We start from the raw sequence: 19,051 nt of genomic DNA, 5'->3' as shown, positions 1-19,051 counted from the left end.
CCAGCAGCCCAGGGCCTTTGTCATAAAGGATACCCACGTTTTTGAGGCTCACATTTGTCCTCTGATTGAGCCCAAGAATGATAAAACGCCAGCCCACTGTGCAAAAGTTTCGAAGATACGAGTCTTGAGTATTGAAAGGAAAATAAGAGAATCTCAGTCATCTAAACTGCAAGAGGAATAACTTGGCTTTCTTAGAATTAGAAAACCAATAAAAGTCAAAGCTCCTTTCTGTGACTCTAAATACCCTCCTCTCTCCTCTTCTCTTCCTTCCCTCCTCCCTCCCTCCTTCCTTCCTCTCTCTCACAGTCTCTCTCCCCCCTCTATCTCCCCATCTCTTTCTCGCTCTTTGTCAAGTTCTTACGCTGCTTCCACTTGGTCCAACATGGACAATATGGCAACCACCCAAGAGTCTATCTTTATGATCTTACTGTTGCAGTTTCACCACTGATCGCAGTCTCAACATCTCTCAGTTCAATTGCTTGAGTGATTAAATCCAGTTGATTGCTGGCCACTTAGTAGAATTAGCTGGATGACTTTAAGTCAGGTGCCCACATATTAGACATCTTATTTTTCTGCCACCCAGAATTGGCAAACCAATTCATGTTCCGTGGGACCCAGGTGGAGTTCTACCCTGAGCCACAGGGACAGAGGAAATAACGCAGGCCTAAGCGATTCAACATGACATCACTGGCCATGGAAACTGGTTCAGGGTATGCACATAAGTCAGACTTCAGGTGAGGATTCTGAGATAAAAGATCCTCCATCTTCTGTGAGCATTACAGGAGGAGATGTTCGCTCTTCCTTTAGATAGTGTGATGTGGTGTTGTGAGGTACAGATCTTTAGCAATCTTTTTGTCACATTAGAAGGAGCCAGACTGAGCATGAAGCCAGCCCAGAAGAACCCAAACCAAGTTTTGGAGGAAAAACTCAGTTATAATGATATTATCTGACTCCTAATTCCAGTCTTGTCTGAAGCTGGTTCTACCCTAGGACATTTTCAAACCTATACATTCCTTCATTGTTTAAGCCAGTTCAAGTGGATTTTTCTGTCACTTGCAAAAAAAAAAAAAAGTCAAACTGATTTGATTTGCCACTCACCTGCTCATTTATGGAGCTGGGCTGCAGAGAGCACATTCATGTTTGAAGTGGGAAATGATTCTTTGAGAAGGTGATTGATCCAAACTCTATTCATCTGAGGCACCTGGACAACTCAGAGGTATGAAGCTGGCTAAAGCATGTTGCCATTACAACTGAACTCATAAGGAATGAAAAAATACAGAGTTCAGTTCTGATACTGAATTGCTTTATCTTCTCTTCTAAGGAATTTTAATCATGTTTTTCATCACTTGTTTAATTTTTTTTCAATTTTTCTTCAAAACAGTTAACTATTCTTCTTAGAAATAGCCACAGGCTGTGTTGAAACATCTCAAATGAGCTCCTTTTGAATTATTCATGTGAAAAAATCTCTATAGATATCCAGAAATAGGGTGCTTTTCTGTCTCCTCAGCTTAAAAACAACTGGCTGCATTTTGCTGAAAAGAAAAACTGTTTGAATTGAGACCGGATTTGAAGAACATCACCCCATTTTTCTTTCCGTAGATCACATTTGCTGGAGAAAACTTGGGTGGGGGGAATAGAGCTATAATAAAATATTTGCCTCTTTCTTACTCTATGTTTATGTATGTGTTTCTTACCTGTTAGAGATTATAAACAACTAGAAGGCAGGCAGCTGTCTACTCAACCCAGCGGAACCATTTTTCTAGCACGATGCCACAATATCTGGGCAAATGTCACTAGTGGTAGATGTCAGCAGAGCTCTGGACTGTGTTTACTCCTCTGCTCATTCCTTTCTCTTTCTTTACAAGGAACGCAAATTTCCCAAGTTTGTATCCAAAGAAATGGAAAACATGTACATTGAAGAGCTGAAGTCATCCGTCAACCTGCTCATGGCTAATTTGGAGAGCATGCCAGTTTCCAAAGGCGGCGAGTTCAAGCTTCAGAAACTCAAACGCAGCCACAACGCTTCCATCATCGACATGGGTGAGGAGAGTGAAAACCAGCTCTCCAAGTCAGACGTCGTGTTATCTTTCTCCCTGGAGGTAAAAGCCCTAGACCCTTGAAAGTTTCGCAGGCAGGACATGGGTGATGAGATGCCTCACAATCAGCTTGTTTTCCTCCTTGCACCCCAGGAGCAGTTATTAAAATAACAGCTTACTAAGCGTAGCTCAGCTAATCGGCAAGTAATTTCCCATCTCCAGGAGACCATACTTTTTCCTTAGGAAATGTAGTCCTAAGAACCACTTACTAAATTTAATGTTGGGTTACTTTCCCCAACTTAAAGCAGCCCTTAAGGGTTTTGTAAATACCTTGTGCAATTTAGAGAGTTTAACATTTTGGCAACCTGTGTTACAAAAAAAGCAATCTAGTATCATTTCATGGTGGGTTGTCAATTTTCTCTCCCATTCTCTCTCCCTCTGGCTGCCCCATTAGAGAGTCCCTTGTTGCAGTGGAGACTCTTTTAGTTTGTCTCATCACCCCAAGAAAGAACCCATTTTGGCCAGAACTGTAGCAGAAGGCTCAACATGTCAATATTTCTCTGTAACTTTTACTCACATGTTTGTTTATCATACGTATAATCTAAGGAGTAGATCTGATCTAACTACGTCAGAATTATTGAAAACTGGTTCAGTATGCACATTTCCTGTGCCACCCAGAACTGTTGACCCAGAGCTCTAGAGGATGAGAATATAAAATGGTGCAGTCACTTTAGAAAACAGTTTGGTGGTTTCTCAAAAAGCTAAACATAAAATTACCATGTGATCCAGCAATTCCACTCTTAGATATCTACCCAAGAGAGATGAAAACACGTCACCACAAAGACTTGCTTACAAATGTTTATAGCAGCATTATTCATATAGCCCAAAATGGAAACAACCTAAATGTCTATCAGCTGGTGAAAGGGCAAAATGTGGTTCATCCATATGATAGAATACGCTTCACCAATTAAAAGGAGCAGGCTACTGATACATGCTTTGATTTAGATGAACCTCCAAAACATTATGCTTAGTGAAAGAAGCCAGACACAAGAGGCCACATATTGTTTGATTCCATTGATATGAAATGTCCAGAAAAGGTAAATATCCAGAAACAGAAAGTAGGTTAGTGTTGCCTGGGGCAGGAGGCAGAAACGGACATAAGGGACCTTATTGGGGGAGATAAAACTGTTCTGAAACTGATTTATGATGATGGTTTCTACAACCTAGTAAATTTATTTTTAATATTTATTTATTTGGTTGCACCAGGTCTTAGTTGCGGCAGGCGGACTCCTTAGGTGTGGCTTGCAGGCTCCCTAGTTGCAGCACATGGGCTACTTAGTTGCAGCTCGCTAGCTCCTTAGTTGCGGCACGTGGCCTCCTTAGTTGTAGCATGCGAGCTCTTAGTTGTGGCATGCATGTAGGATCTAGTTTCTCAATCAGGGGTCGAACCCAGTCCCCCTGCATTGGGAGTGTGGAGTGTTCACCACTGCGCCACCAGGGAAGTCCCTAAATCACTGTATTGTACACTTGAAATGTGTGAATTATATGATATGTAAAATATGCCTCAATAAAATTGTCAGGAATGAGAGCTCTAGGCAGAGTATAGCCCTGGAATGTGCATTTTAATGAGCTGCCCAGGTACTTCTTACACTCCAAAGTTTGAGAACCATTCGTAGCATATGAAAGCTCAACCCCAAAAGGATTTTATGATAATCCAACATTTAGGGAAACCAAGAGAATAGATCCGATTTCTATAGATTTAATTAAAATTTGTAAAGACTAAATTAATATTTGAGAACATCATTAAGGCTTGCTGTGAGTTAACTGCAGGTAATTTGTTTTACTGTGCTCAGTTCAGATTGAGATAGTCACATTACAGGGTTTTCAACATGTATTTTGCAGGTGGAAGAGGCAGTATTCCATTAAATATAGAGCACTTGGTGTGTGAAAAACTCATCAGTGTAATTTCACACAAACTTCCTTTCTTTTTTTTTTTAATACTGCCACCTGAGGTACTGAATGCTTTTTCTTAGGTGACTTTGGATTTGATTACTGCCAATTAAAGGTGGCAATTTATTTCCTACTGCCTCTTGTCTTCCTCCTGAAAGATGGGGGGGGGAAGTGGTTTATTGATATTCATGGAGCTTTTAAATCTGCAATTTTCTAATTCTTCGTCAGTACTCAATATTACACAGCTGATTATCTAAAATATAGATGTGGGTGAGTCCCCAACCATACTGCCAGACGTACATGATTCAAACAGGCTGTAACTTGGAAGTATAAGTACCGAATGAAACGCTCTAGGATTCCCAAATACTGTTTAATTAGGACACTAAATTGCACATCATACTAAACCAGCTAGCAAAAAGCATTGAGTATCTATTTGTGAATGTGTTTTGGCAGACACAGTTAGGGGGGTAAAAAGAGAGAGAGAGAGAGGCCTGTCACAGCATCAGGGCAGACTAGGTTTGAATTTGCAGGTTGGTACAAGACTTATTTTATGTAATTATAGAATTGCATGGCTAGAAGGGACAGCAGAGAATAGTTACCTGGAGTAAGAGAACTGAGGTCCAGGATTACAAGTGACATGGCCCTGGATGGGTGGAGTGCTCTGATGAAAACTAATAGGTATTTGTAGAATCCTTCACCATCATTCACTCAGTGAATCCTCACAACAGTCTTTCAAGGCATTTGCAGATGTGGAAACAAAGCCTTGGAGTGGTTAAGAACCTAGCAAATGATTATACAGCTAGTGAAAATGCAGATTCGGGATTTGAACGCATCTTTAAAATTCTAAAAATTGTATGCTTTCTCCAGTGCCTCTCATTTCTTTTCATTTGATGGTTCTTTCCACCCAGTGTAAAAATTTCAATTACATACATCATCTCATATGATCCTCACACAACGGCCATGGAGAGAGAGAGAAGACGTATCATTTTCCCCACTATACAGATAAGGAAACTGAGGCTCAGGAGATTTGAAAGAAAAGTACAGTGACTTCCAGGTCAAGATCTGCCCAACATCACATGAGTAGTACCCTGGCTCCTGGATCAGCAGCATCAGTATTCACATCATCAGGGAAATGGTTAGAAGTGAAAAGTCTTACATACACACACTACTATATATAACATAGATACCAACAAGGACCTACTGTATAGCACAGGGAACTCTACTCAATATCCTGGGATAACCTATATGAGAAAAGAATCTGGAAAAGAATGAATATATGTATATATACAACTGAATCACTTTGCTGTACACCTGAAACTAGTACAACATTGTAAATCAACTATACTCGAACACAATTTTTTAAAAAAAGAAAGAAAATGAAAAGTCTTGGACTCCACCCCAGAGCTCCTTGTCAGCAACTTGGGAGGTGAAGCCCAGCCGTGTCTGGTTTAACCAGTGTTCCAGGCGATTCTGATTCACACTAAGTTTGAGAACCCCTGGGCTATTAAGCAGCAAAACTGACCTGTGAATCCTGATTCAATGCCAGCCCTATTGTACTTCCTTGCATCAAGCCCATTAAAAAGCGTACATTTTTTGCACACCCACATCCTTCTTGTGTAATGCCATTACCTCTTTTGGAGTACAATCCAGTAATTTTTTTTTTAATATACCTTGGTCTTTAGAGATCTCTGATTGTGAGTCATTTGTTTCCGATTTTTAAATCATTGTCTCTCTCCTCTCCTCCCCTCTGTCCCCTCCTCTCCTCTCTTCTCCCTTCTCTCTGATGAGCAGCACCTACCACTAAATATGAAAATAGCAGGTGATTGAATGGAGTTTGAGGGTAGTGGTGGGAAATGCCAGGAATTATAAATGATATAACTTGTTCCATCAAAACACCAGCCTTTTCCCTCAGTCTAGACAGAGAGTATGCAACTGCAGGCTTTTTTTTTTTTTTTTTTGACCCAACAATGTTGGCCTGCACAGAGTTTGTGTATTTTATTTCTCCCCTTTAAAATTACTGTCAAAATTTCAAAGTCAGATTTCTGACTTTGATTCTGATTCATATTTCCATTTCCCATTAAGAGAAATTGGAGTCTTTGGCCATTCTGGACTGGGGTAAAACAAGGCAACAGTGGGATACAACTGAGTAGCAACTGCTCCCTTTAAATGGAGTGCTCCCGTTTGCCACAGTCCCCACTACTCCCTGTTGTATCTCTGACTCTCATGCTAAATGGTACTTGCCCTTTATCTTAGCAGTTGTGTTATCACTTATTTTATTGTAAAGAGGAAAGTAAATTCCTTGGCCTATGTGTCCATCACGTTCTGAGTTAAAAGCTAGACTATATATATTTTTTAAATAGGAGAGTCTATTTCTTGTGGAAATGAAAAATCATCTTATGTGTGTGTGTTTTTTTTTAATTTTTATTTATTTATTTATTTATTTTTGGCTGTGTTGGGTCTTCGTTGCTGCGCACGGGCTTTCTCTTTCATCCCCGCGGTGAGCGGGGGATACTCTTCGTTGTGGGCGCACAGGCTTCTCCTTGCGGTGGCTTCTCTTGTTGCAGAGCATGGGCTCTAGGCATGCGGGCTTCATAGTTGTGGCACACGGGCTCAGTAGTTGTGGCTCATGGGCTCTAGAGCACAGGCTCGGTAGTTGTGGTGCACAGGCTTAGTTGCTCCATGGCACGTGGGATCTTCCCGCACCAGGGCTCGAACCCATGTCCCCTGCATTGGCAGGCGGATTCTTAAGCTCTGTGCCACCAGGGAAGTCCCCATCCTTTGTGTTTAACACAGAAAAGAGTAGCCCGTTTCATAGAACCTTTCTAGCTCCTATGAGCATCTGAGTTAGTGAACTTTGTCTTTCCATCTGCAAGGCAATGAGATACACTATGAAGAATTGTATCTTCATGCTGGACTTGTCCCAGCCTGGCTGGTAGAAACCTGAAAGAAACCATCAGATACCAGTTGGGATTTTTGTAACTTCTTATGTATATATTTTCCCCGGGTGATGCTGCCCATAGACTTTGGCAATAACCTCTGCTGTGTGTGACTCTGTTTCCAGGTGGTGATCATGGAAGTCCAAGGCCTCAAATCTTTAGCTCCAAATCGCATTGTATATTGCACGATGGAGGTGGAAGGAGGAGAGAAACTACAGACCGACCAGGCCGAGGCTTCAAAACCAACGTAAGTTATGTTTCTCCGTGGTTCGTCTTCCAGAAGATTCTTCTCATTGGCACCATTTTGGCCAACTGCAGATTAAAGGTTTGGTTTCCCCAGAAGGTTATATGAGACATACACCTTGTTTATTTTCCAAACAAAATGACTTGACTACATTTTTATTTGGCAGCCTTAATAAGGTTTCCAACTCCTTCAGAGAGGAGACCAGAAGGAAATTTAAGACACAGCCTCCTTTCTGGAGGCTCTATGTATCACCTTAGAGAGTTTAGTCACAACCTGCAGGCTTCAATAGGATGTGTGGGAGACTTTGATAGAAATCTGTTTTCATTATATTTACCAAATAATATTTGGTTTATGGTATGTACAGTTTTTTTTCAAAATCTTTCTCTGTGCCACAGTTATGACTGTATCAGCAAAGCAGTATGTTACATTAGGCACAATCTATTAATTTGTTAGGTCAACACATATTTGTCAAATGCTCACTGTGCCTGTGTACAGGGTGCCGTTGAACAGCGGAAAGGAAGATAGTCCCTGTTGTTGCCCTACAGAGCTTATAGTTGAGTGGGGGAGCAGAAACATAATTGCACAAATTTATAGTTACAAATAGATATGAATGCTGAGAAAGAAAGAGTGCTTTGTGAGGGGACCAGGGGGACCTGAGCCAGTTTGTGGAGACAGAGTAGGAGCAGGCCTTCTTGAGGAGTTATAAGACATTTGGTCTAATATTTAAAAGTTGAGCCAAAGGGGTTGGGAGTAGAAAGAACATTCCAGGCAGAGTCAGCTTGTGCAAAGGCCCTGTGGTCAGCAGAGACCCTGTGGCAAGGAGGCATTGAAAGAAGGCCAGTGGGGCTGGAGTCCAGAGAACGAGGTATGCCATAAGCTGCCAGTGAGGCAGGAAGGGGCTACACCGTGAAGGACCTTGCTAGGCCCCGGAGAGGAAGGACGGGCATGTATGATTAGATATGTGTTCTGAGAAGATTACTCTGACTGCAGTGGAGAAGGCCAGAGTCGATGCAGGAGACCAGTTAGTATTCTATTGCATTGGTTCCCAGGAGCGATGATGATGAGAGTCAATAGACTCTCGGGCTGCAAAAATTCTTGAGAGATCGCCACTCTCTTTCCTCCCTCCCCACTGCCTCTCTCCTTTTCTTTTCTATCTCAATTAAGCCGGCCGAGGCTAATGAGCATCTTTTTTTATTGTTGTTAATTCAGAAGAAAGTCATAAAAAGGATAACCCATAAAGGCAGCTCACTGCCTCTCCTCCCTCAAAGCACTAGGAGATGTTTGGCAGAACAGGAATACCGTACCAGGATGTTCAAACAAAATAGTTCAAAGAAAGCACTGAATGTTTCCCTGACTAGAGAAAAATCTGAGGGCATTGTGTGCCTTCAAGTGGTTCTTCGCATGAATAGGCAAAGGCCTCAGATGCTCCGATCTGGGTGCAATTAACAAGTGTGTGGAGGAGGAAATGGAAACCAAAGCAACTTGTTGCACACCATCCTTCCTCCCTTTTTGTAAACTGAGTTTCAATCTGAAAATGAATGCAACTTCTTTTTTAACCACCGTTGATAAAAATCCCAGTTTTTCCCCCAACTGTCACCACAGCCCGATCGTAATCAATGCTATTATGCTGTTGCATTATTTATATGTGCCTTTGAAAAATGTGTCACGTAGGGGGAATAAAAACCTCTCTGGTGTTTACACTAACCTTTTAAGATGTCGAGCCCAATATGGTATCATATGTTAGAGAAGGAAGGAGAAAGCTCTGATTATTCTAACAGGCTGTTGTTTCATTTAGGCTATTGTAGCTCAAAATGTAATTTAGTTTATTGGGTTTAAAGGTTTCGGTTACCAGAGTAAGTGATGAGCTGATTTTCATGTGCGTATGAATGTTTGAAACAGAGTTTCAGATTAGAAATAAATATGGAATGCTTTGGTCGAACTACTTGATATGCTTATATTTTACATATACACTTACTCATATCCATGCACATGCATTATGTCCATATGAATACATCTCACACTGAAGAAGTATAATTTTTTTATTCCTCTTCAGTCAGTGAGGGGGTATTACCAAAACCCCACAGAGGGCTTGTTTGTGTTTTAATACAGTAAGAACGCAACTTTCATAACTCGCGTCAAGTCAAATCAGTCTGTAGTGGCTCTCCAAAGTGCTGTGTTGAGAAGTGTTCTGAAGCCAAGTCTGTATTCAGAGGAAAATAATGCATGATCGACTCATACAGGAAGACATACATGTGCCCTGTATTTGCCATTTCTAGAGTATCTCAAAGAGATATACCCAGAGTATGAAATCTACCAAAATGCATGTCTCTTCTTGTCTCTTCTTGTCTCCTTTCTAATATATACATTCTCCTTATAATCTCTACTCAGCTGCCTTCTAAAGCCAAATTCTTCTTCCACTTCTTTTCTTTGCTGTTTTCTTGGTCATAGTTCGCTGCTAATACTTCTCCTCTGCCTCCACTTTTGTCTTGAGATGATGAATGAGCCTGTTTGTGCAGGTGCATTTTCTTCCTCGTCTCATGTTTGTACTTATCCTGCATCCTCTCCATCCTTTCTTTTCTTTGAAGCTTATATTTCTTCTCTTTTTCCTCCCTGCTTCTACTCACAGTTTTTCCCATTACTGATCTCTAGCTGTCGTCTCTGCTACTTGATTTTGATTATCCCAAAAAGTACCCTTTGGAGGGTCATCTTTCATGTGTCCTAATAACTCCACTTCATCATCTGACAAATTTAGCCTTTTTCCTGCCCTGTTCATCTTCTGATTCTTGTCTTTGACGATTCTTACAGCTAGCCGATGTCCATATTTTATGGATACATTCTAAAACCAAGATTCCATTCAAGCCTGTTTTATTTACTGCTTATAAATTCTCTTGTTGCTGCTACCAAGTATTTTACCCAGTAACTGGAACTCTAATATCTTATCCTATAACGTGTCTACAAGGAATTTGGCTTTTTCTTTTTTTTCCAAGTACAGTCACAAAAGCAGGAGTACACTGCATGCCCCAGTTTGTCCAAGAGTGTTTTTTAGAACTCTAATATGTAGACTACTCCAAGAAAAACAAGGATGGGGAGAGCGGTATTACAGTCAAGTGAGGCTGGGAAATGCCAGACATTACATTTTTTCTGAGTTATTTACAGCGTACTTTGGCATTTTAAAGGCTTTGAGGATTTAATTATAGAAAATAAAGCTTTTTACCTTTGTTTATTCATGAGTTTCCCAAACTTTTTTCAACTACCACCTATTAGCATCCATTGGAAATGCTGTTCTATATTGTTGAAACCTAGCAGTGGAGGATCCAAGCTCTCTGTCACCTCCTCTATCAAGGTCACCTCTTCACTTATAACCAGGGCCCTGCCCCCAAGTGGTCATTTTGAATTAGGTGCATAATATAAGAAGGCTGTTTTCATGAGTGAGATGTGTTTTGTGGTTGGAAAACATGGCTGTGTGTGTGTGTGTGTGTGTGTGTGGGTGTGTGTGGGTGTGTGTGGCCCCCTCTCATCCTTCATTTTACCAGTCTCTTTGCTACACATGGGTTATTTCCTAGCCGACTGTGGATCCTCTCAATGCTGTTGTCCTCCTCTCCTGGGTTTTTAATGCAGGAAGCCAGAATATGAAAATCAGAATTTTTCACAAGATGTATTTACTTTCAAAAATATTGCCTCCATTTGTGAGCCACCATTGCTGCTTCTAGCAGGAAGCCACTGAGGGTGCTGAGGCAGGGCATGAGTAATTGAAACCCTGTTTTGTGGTGAGCAATCTCAGGGAGTCATGGAAATGCAGAAGGGAAATACCTTGTGGATTCAAGAACCCACCTCCTAAGAAATAGAACGGAGGAATTTTCTTACCATAAGACAGTGTTTTTCTTTTTTTTTCAATTTTTGTTGAAATATCGTTGATTTACAATGTTGTGTTAGTTTCAGGTGTACAGCAAAGTAATTCAGTTATATATATATATATTCTTTTTGAATAGTCTCTTCCATTATAGTTTTTTTTTTTTTTTACAAGATATTGAGTAGAGTTCCCTGTGCTATACAGTAGGTCCTTGTTGGTTACCTATTTAATATATAGTAGTTTGTATCTGCTAACCCCAAACTCCTAATTTATCCCCCCCCCCCCCCCAACCTTCCCCTTTGGTAACTATAAGTTTGTTTTCTATGTCTGTGAGTCTGTTTCTGTTTAGTAAATACAATAAGTCCCCTACACACGAACAAGTTCCATTCCGGGAATGCGTTCGTAAGTCCAATTTGTTCATGAGTCCAACACAGTTAGCCAAGGTACCCAACTAACACAATCGGCTATATAGTACTGTACTGTAATAGGTTTATAATACTTTTCACACAAATAATACATAAAAACAAACATTTTTAATCTTACATCACAGTACCTTGAAAAGTACAGTACAGTACCAGCTATATCACCACTGCTTTTATGCTTGCTTCTGGACATGTGTGCTTGAAATAAAGATGCTGTACTACTGTACTCTATACAGTACCATACAGTAAAGTACACAAAAGCACAACAACTTGTAGAGGATGCATGCACGTGACAATCCACGCCAGAAACATGAACTAACTTACGTGATTGGGCATGCAAACTCACGTTCACTTCTTTGAAAGTTCGCAGCTTGAAGGTTTGTATATAGGGGACTTACTGTAGTTTCAACTTCTGTCATATTTTAGATTCCACACATAAGTGATATCATATGGTGTTTGTCTTTCTCTTTCTGACACTGTTCCCTTAGTATGATCATCTCTAGGTCTGTCCACGTGGCTGCAAATGGGATTATTTCATTCTTATTTATGGCTGAGTAATATTCCATTGTGTATGTATACCACTTCTTCTTTATCCATTTGTCTGTTGATGGACACTTAGGTTGCTTCCATGTCTTGGCTGTTGTAAACAGTGCTGCTAGGAACATTGGGGTTCATGTATCTTTTTGAATTAGAGTTTTCTCCAGGTATATGCCCTGGGGTGGGATTGCTGGATCATATGGTAGTTCTGTTTTTAGTTTCTTAAGGAAACTCCATACTGTTCTCCATAGTGGTTGTACCACTTATGTTCCCACCAACAGTGTAGGAGTGTTCCCTTTTCTCCACACCTTCTCCTGCATTTATTACTTGTAGACTTTTTTAAAAAAAATATTAATTAATTAATTTATTTATTTAGGTTGTGCCGGGTCAGTTGCAGCTCGCAGGCTCCTTAGTTGTGGCATGCAAACTCTTGGTTGTGGCATGCATGTAGGATCTAGTTCCCTGACCAGTGATCAAACCCAGGCCCCCTGCATTGGGAGCACGAGTCTTAACCATTGTGCAACCGAGGGAGTCCCTACTTGTAGACTTTTTTGATGATGGCCATTCTGACTGGCGTGAGGTGGTACCTCATTGTGGTTTTGATTTGCATTTCTCTAGTAATTAGCAATGTTGAGCATCTTTTCATATTCTTTTTAGCCATCTGTATGTTTTATTTGGAGAAAATGAATTAATTTAAACGAAAAATAATATTAAGTAAAAAATAGCACAGGTGGTACCTAGATATGATAAACTATCATGAAACTATCTTGTTTGGTATGTGGAAATGGCATAGTTTGGGAAAACAATATGCAAATTACTTTAATTTGGGAGAAATGATGTAAGGAAACCTGATACATTCCCTGAGTACAAGATATACCCCCAAATGACTGTCTTTCTCAGTGTTTTCTTTCAGTGCATGTTACCCTCCAATGAAAGCATGTCCTGAGGACTAAATACAAGAGAAATTTAAGTGATTTTGCTGAAAAGAAAGGCAGTTTGAGTTAGCAGCCCAATATTGTGCTAACTTCTCTGAAATTGTATTCTTCTGAGTTGAAACCAAGGGTGCCACTTGGCATTTGATTATTTAACAACTTTATTATTCCCTGACAAACCATGGGCTTTATGATACATGGATTTCATTACTGTCAAGAATTTGAAAATACAATCAAACCACTTCCTGCCATTTTCCAAGAGAATAAGAAAATAAAATACCCTAACAGGTAAATCTTGCTATAGCCCTAGCATCTTCTAATGGCATCTTCTCTGATGAGAACATAGTTAAAAAAAAAAAAAAAAGAATAAAACACAATGACTTGCTATAACATTTTCTTCTGTGAAATATCTTATTTGTCCTAATGGCACAATTCAGAGTGGATTGTGCTTTTTAGGCCCAAATTATTCATAGAAATACAGTTCCATTAAATCGTCCCACATTAAGTCAGTTACAAGGTTAGAAAAGGAAGTCATGCCCTCCAATTTCTTTCCTCACGTATCATCTTCTTGACGGTACTTCCTTCCTCAATTTAGCTAAAAATGTTTTCTGTGTACTTGGAATGGTTTATATGGAAACAGAGTACATTTCCTGAATGGCCCCTTTGAAATTTAGGTATAAGGGAATGATGTGAAGGGTAGGCACTTACATTTCCTCAACAAGTGTACATGGGGTGCTCTACTTGTGACCAACTAGTACTGGGGCTACAGCCATGAATAACACCTCAAGCCTTGGCCTCATGGAGCATACATTCTAGTAAAGGACACAGGCAACAAACAAGGAACAAATAAATATGCAAGATAATAACGGAGTGTAATTTGGTTCCATAAGAAATGAACAGGCTGCTACAGTACAAAGTAATGGGAACATATGTTACTCAAGTGGCCGAGGAAGTGCACTCAGAGTAGGTAATGCGTGACTTGATACCTGAAGGATGAGAAAGATCCAGCCATGAGAAGAGCTGGAAAAGCATTCCTGGCATAGGGAACAGCATGTGCAAAGGCTTTGAGGGAGGAAGGGGCTGGACGTGTTCCTGGACTGAAAACAGAGCAATGTGAATAGAGATTAGTCAGAGAGGGGGAATGTGCTACAGGAAGAGTCAAAAGATCAAGGCAGGACCAGAAAACGCAGGGCCTCCTAGGCACATGAAGGGTCTTCATTCTAAGACCATGGAGAAACCATTGGAGGATTTTAAGCCAGGGAGGGTACGACTGGATTTCCACCTTGAAACCTGAAGTCTCTTCACGGCCCAGAGTAAACTTGAAAAGACAGGTGTATTAGTCAGCAAATATGGAGCACGTACTGTCTGCCAGGCATTAGTGTAAATTGGCATGGCCCTCGATGTTGTAGAGCCTGGAGAGAAGCTGGCTGGAAACATCTGAGTGCCTGGGCACAGAGTGATCAATTCTTCAGGGGCCACTATAGCTGCTGAGAACTGCAAAGCCACCAGATGGAAAAAAAGAGGGAGGCCTCCTGAGATTCAGCTTTTTTTTTTTTTTTTTTTTTGTGGTATGCGGGCCTCTCACTGTTGTGGCCCCTCCTGTTGCAGAGCACAGGCTCCGGACGCGCAGGCTCAGCGGCCATGGCTCACGGGCCCAGCCGCTCCGCGGCATGTGGGATCTTCCCCGACCGGGGCACGAACCCGTGTCCCCTGCATCGGCAGGCGGACTCTCAACCACTGCGCCACCAGGGAAGCCCTCAGCTTCTTTCTTGTCTACCTTTCTTGAAACTCCAGCTCAAGGTCACAGTCCAGAAGACATTTATGTAACACTGAGTGAAAGCCTGGATACCATTTCTCTCATTTTTCCTTTCTGAGGAAAAGGCTTAGCTTCATTCAAAGTTAATTAAATCTTAAATGGTAAAGGCCAACATTGACCCAGAAATTCAATTTTGCTAGGTTCCCTGAAGACGTGTGGGTTGGGAGGAAGCACAGTTCTAATCACAGTTTGGGATGCTCAGAGACCAGAAAGCGTCGTCCAGAAGCCACAACTTGTGTTGAAAGCCAGTTTGTGTTTGCTTGTGAGCTGGAAGGTGAAAGCAGACTGGCTGCTAAAACAACAATCAGCAGGGTAGCCAGTAGAAAGGAACAGGATGCTAGAGAACAAGCTTTGGAGAAGGTGCTCCAAGTGCTGCATCCTCAGTTAGCCACCCTCTCTTATGTAGGTCACCAAGCTTTCTGGCTTTACCGTGTCCTGATAAGTGGTATCCAAGGCTCCTTCTCAAGAGTTTTATAGTTTTTTTTTTTTCTTTATCTAGCTGATCCTGAGAAGAGCCATAATGGTAGAACTTAATGCAGAATTTTCAGGAATTTCAAGTAACAGCGAGTTGGTGAAATTTCTAGAGTTGGTAGGAGTTTCAGAAGTGGATAATCGAGTGGTGACTGGAGTTTGGCATTTAGAAAGTGATGCTCCATCCAGTTGTGAGACATCCGTGAAAGTTCTGATTTCACGAGGAGTCCAGCATTGGGTGGGTATGAAACAAGGATGTATCTTTTTTTTGAGGGGGGGGCCTCTCACTGTTGTGGCCTCTCCCGTTGCGGAGCACAGGCTCCGGACGCGCAGGCTCAGCGGCCATGGCTCATGGGACCAGCCACTCCGCGGTATGTGGGATCTTCCCAGACCGGGGCACAAACCCGTGTCCCCTGCATCGGCAGGCGGACTCTCAACCACTGCGCCACCAGGGAATCGCAAGGATGTATCTTTTTATAGCCCTTTAAGGACTAAGTGACAGTAGGTCCATTTCCTGTCTAGTTCAGCTCCTTGAGTACCTTGTCTGAGCTTACTTGCCAGTTACATCCGTTGATGACATGAACTGAGAACTGGACTGATTGCCCAATCACTGTTCAGTGGAAATACGATTCAATACATGTCTCCCCAAGTGTGAAAAACTGCTGTAGTTGTTATTTAGTCATCAGGAAAAATATAGGATGGAATGTCATACCGTCACTTATCTGTAGGAATGAGATAGAGCCCAGAAACTCTAAATTCTCACTAATAAGAAAACAAGAGAGGCTTGCTTTAGATTCATTGGTGCATAGAAGCAGTACAGTGTTGTGGTCAAGAACACAGAATGGGAAGGCAAAGTGCTGGGTCTGAATCTCAGCTCTGTGACCTTGGGCAGGTCACCTAACTCTCTGTGCCTCATTTTCCACATTCTTGAGAAAATTAAATGAATTCACATATATAAAACACTTAAAACAGTGCCTGTCACATAGTAATCCCGCTGGCTGTTATTATCATGGCTTCATTCTTGTTGAGAGGGAGAAGGGAGGAGGGAGGAGGGAGACATGCAAAAAAAAAGTGATCTGAGAGTGGCATGGACATATATACACTACCAGATGTAAAGTAGATAGCTAGTGGGAAGCAGCCACATAGCACAGGGAGATCAGCTCGGTGCTTTGTGACCGCCTAGAGGGGTGGGATAGGGAGGGTGGGGGGAGGGAGACGCAAGAGGGAGGAGATATGGGGATATATGTATATGTATAGCTGATTCACTTTCTTATACAGCAGAAACTAACACACCATTGTGAAGCAGTTATACTCCAATAAAGATGTTAAAAAAAAAAGTGATCTGAGTCTAAAATAGTAATCACTAATATTGATCCAACACTTTCTATGGGCCAGGTACTATACTAAGTACTTCACAGTCAATGTCTTATTTAATGCCCTACTGAAATTATAATACAGGTTCTATTGCTATTCCATTTTACTGATGGAACTACTGAGATTCAGAGAGGTTAAGTGACTTGGTCAAAGTTGCACAGATAATACATAGCTAAGCCAGGAGCCAAACCCGAAGGCTGTAGTTTTTGCTCATTCTGCTCCCCTGCCTTTCTGAAGGAAATCACTTCCCTAGAAGAAAGTCTTTTAATTAGCATTAACTACTCAGCAAAACGATCTAAGAGGGCTCATTTCCTTTCCATAAACTCAGTTATTTTGTGGGTTAAATCACTGCCCCTATTTAAATGGTGATGAATGTGCTGGCGCACAGGTGTTCCACGTCAGTGCACACGCTCAGCTCAGCAGGTGGAATTCAGCCCATAGGCAGCTGCTCTGTGCGGTGCTATGTGTGCAAGTCTGCAAAGATGAGCCAGAGGTGCTTACAGAATTCCAGGAGAGCCACTAATGATCATCATCCTTCCTCGGGGAAATCATTCTCAATAACAGTTGCTCCTACCGTTTATTCAGATATCCTAGGCACCAGGCGCTGAGCCACCTGGTACCAAATGGTAGAGCTGCCCAGAACTGGGTGTGAATCCCAGCTCCACCACCTACCCACTGGGTCACCTTGGGCAAGTGGATGCTCCTCACTGAGCTTCAGTTTCTTCCAGTTTGAAATGGAGGCAGTAATACATCCTACCCCATGGGGCTGGTGTTGAAAGACAATATGACCGAAGCTAAGGACTGAGTACAATGGATGGCATTTCTTGAGAAATATTGCTAATAGGCAAAAACCCGTTATAATATCACTGAAGCCCACGTGGTAGTGTTAAGAAATAGATACTCACTTTCCCCTCATTACATATAAAAAAAAAAAAAAGAAGCTCAGAAAAGTTAGGAAGGCTGCCCTGAAGTCCTCTAACTCCCAAAACCCAGGTTATAGGATTCTAAGCACACGGAAAGCAAAAAGCCAAGTCAGCCAAAGGAGAAAGGGCACTATTGCCAAAATGCTTTCCAGAGCAAGAGGACAGACCCGCAGCATAGGCTGCCATCAATTTAATGATACAAGACCTGGTTCCCAGGAGAAAGAGGAATGGAAAAGGGCAGTGGTCTCCTTGAGTCCTCATCCAGATTCACAACACACCTGAGCGTCTCGCCCCCGACCTCTTGGATCTCCACAAGCCCATTCTTCCAGCTTCTTTCTGGATCAGAGCCTTTGTTCAGGAGAGGTCAAGTGCCGCTGAGATCATACTTTCTACATGTTCCTAAGTGTCTTATTTGTTTTACGGCAAAACCCCCTGTGCTGTGATATATCGATCACCTCACTGCAGGGATGCTGAGGGGTATGGGGCCTCCAAGGACGACAGATGCTCTTCTTGGCACGATGCCAGACATCAGGGTGTTTGGAAGCCTCTGGGGCTCTGGTGCTCTAGTTCTGGAATCCCTGAAAGTTCCCTGGGTTCATGGGTAAGGACTTAAAAGCTGTCACCCCAGCCCATAGCTTCTGGTTCACAGGATTTGGGGTGGAACTGCTATTTCAGAAAGCCTTCAGTAGATGGAATCTGGTTGGAAACATTGTAGTGATTATATGGAAAATAAGGCTCAGCACAGGCATCAGAGCAAAAGCTTTGGGTGAGACAATTCTAGTGTGGATTCCAGTCGTGCAGCTGACATTGTTACAGTGGGTAAGTTACTAAATCCGTCTGAGCCTCAGTTTCTTCATCTGTAAAATGAGGCTAACGATACTTACAAGCTTGTTGATGAGGTATCTATTTAATAATATACGCAGAGCACTTGACACAAATCTAAGAACTATTATTTTTATCTCTATAATTGTTGTTGCCATCGGTGGAGCCAGGATGGAAAGGAAAACAGCACAGGCCATCAGAGTCAGGTGGTGTGGACAAAAGAAGCTTAAGATACTTTCTTTCTCAATTAGATATTGGTTTTTTGGGGTTTTTAAAATATTTATTTATTTTTATTTTTTTTTTTTGGCTGCGTTGGGTCTTCGTTGCTGCGCGCAGGCTTTCTCTAGTTGCCGCGAGTGGGGGCTACTCTTTGTTGCGGTACGCGGGCTTCTCATTGCGGTGGCTTCTCTTGTTGCAGGCTCTAGGTGCACAGGCTTCAGTAGTTGTGGCTCATGGGCTCTAGATCGCAGGCTCAGTAGTTGTGGCACGTGGGCTCAGTAGTTGTGGCTCACGGACTCCAGAGCACAGGCTCAGTAGTTGTGGCTCACAGGCTTAGTTGCTCCGCGGCATGTGGGATCTTCCTGGACCAGGGCTCAAACCCGTGTCCCCTGCGTTGGCAGGCGGATTCTTAACCACCGCACCACCAGGGAAGCCTCTTAGATGTTGTTTTGAAGTTTGCCTTGGAATGTGTGCATTTATTTTGTTGGGGAGGGGGAAATCCCCCCCGCACCCCTCTGG

The 19,051-nt window shown here is 42.0% G+C and overlaps 1 protein-coding gene across 8 annotated transcripts in view; it reads left to right on the top strand.

The window, feature by feature from the left end:
• Nucleotides 1–19,051, top strand: part of CADPS (calcium dependent secretion activator) — a 478,811-nt gene that overhangs the window by 226,602 nt on the left and 233,158 nt on the right. For all 8 annotated transcript variants that reach the window (XR_003435859.1, XM_027121298.1, XM_027121292.1 and 5 more), the window contains exons 5-6: nt 1,866–2,099; nt 7,048–7,169. Coding sequence is in view for 7 of the 8 variants with exons in the window: in XM_027121298.1 (XP_026977099.1) it covers nt 1,866–2,099; nt 7,048–7,169 (356 nt within the window). In the remaining variant the exon portion in view is untranslated. The remainder of the gene's footprint in view (nt 1–1,865; nt 2,100–7,047; nt 7,170–19,051) is intronic.

The sequence above is a fragment of the Aethalodelphis obliquidens genome, unplaced genomic scaffold (assembly GCF_003676395.1).
Source record: "Aethalodelphis obliquidens isolate GAN/ISIS:26980383/991018 unplaced genomic scaffold, ASM367639v1 scaffold22, whole genome shotgun sequence".
Lineage (NCBI taxonomy): Eukaryota > Metazoa > Chordata > Mammalia > Artiodactyla > Delphinidae > Aethalodelphis > Aethalodelphis obliquidens.
This window is presented reverse-complemented; position numbering and strand designations above follow the sequence as displayed.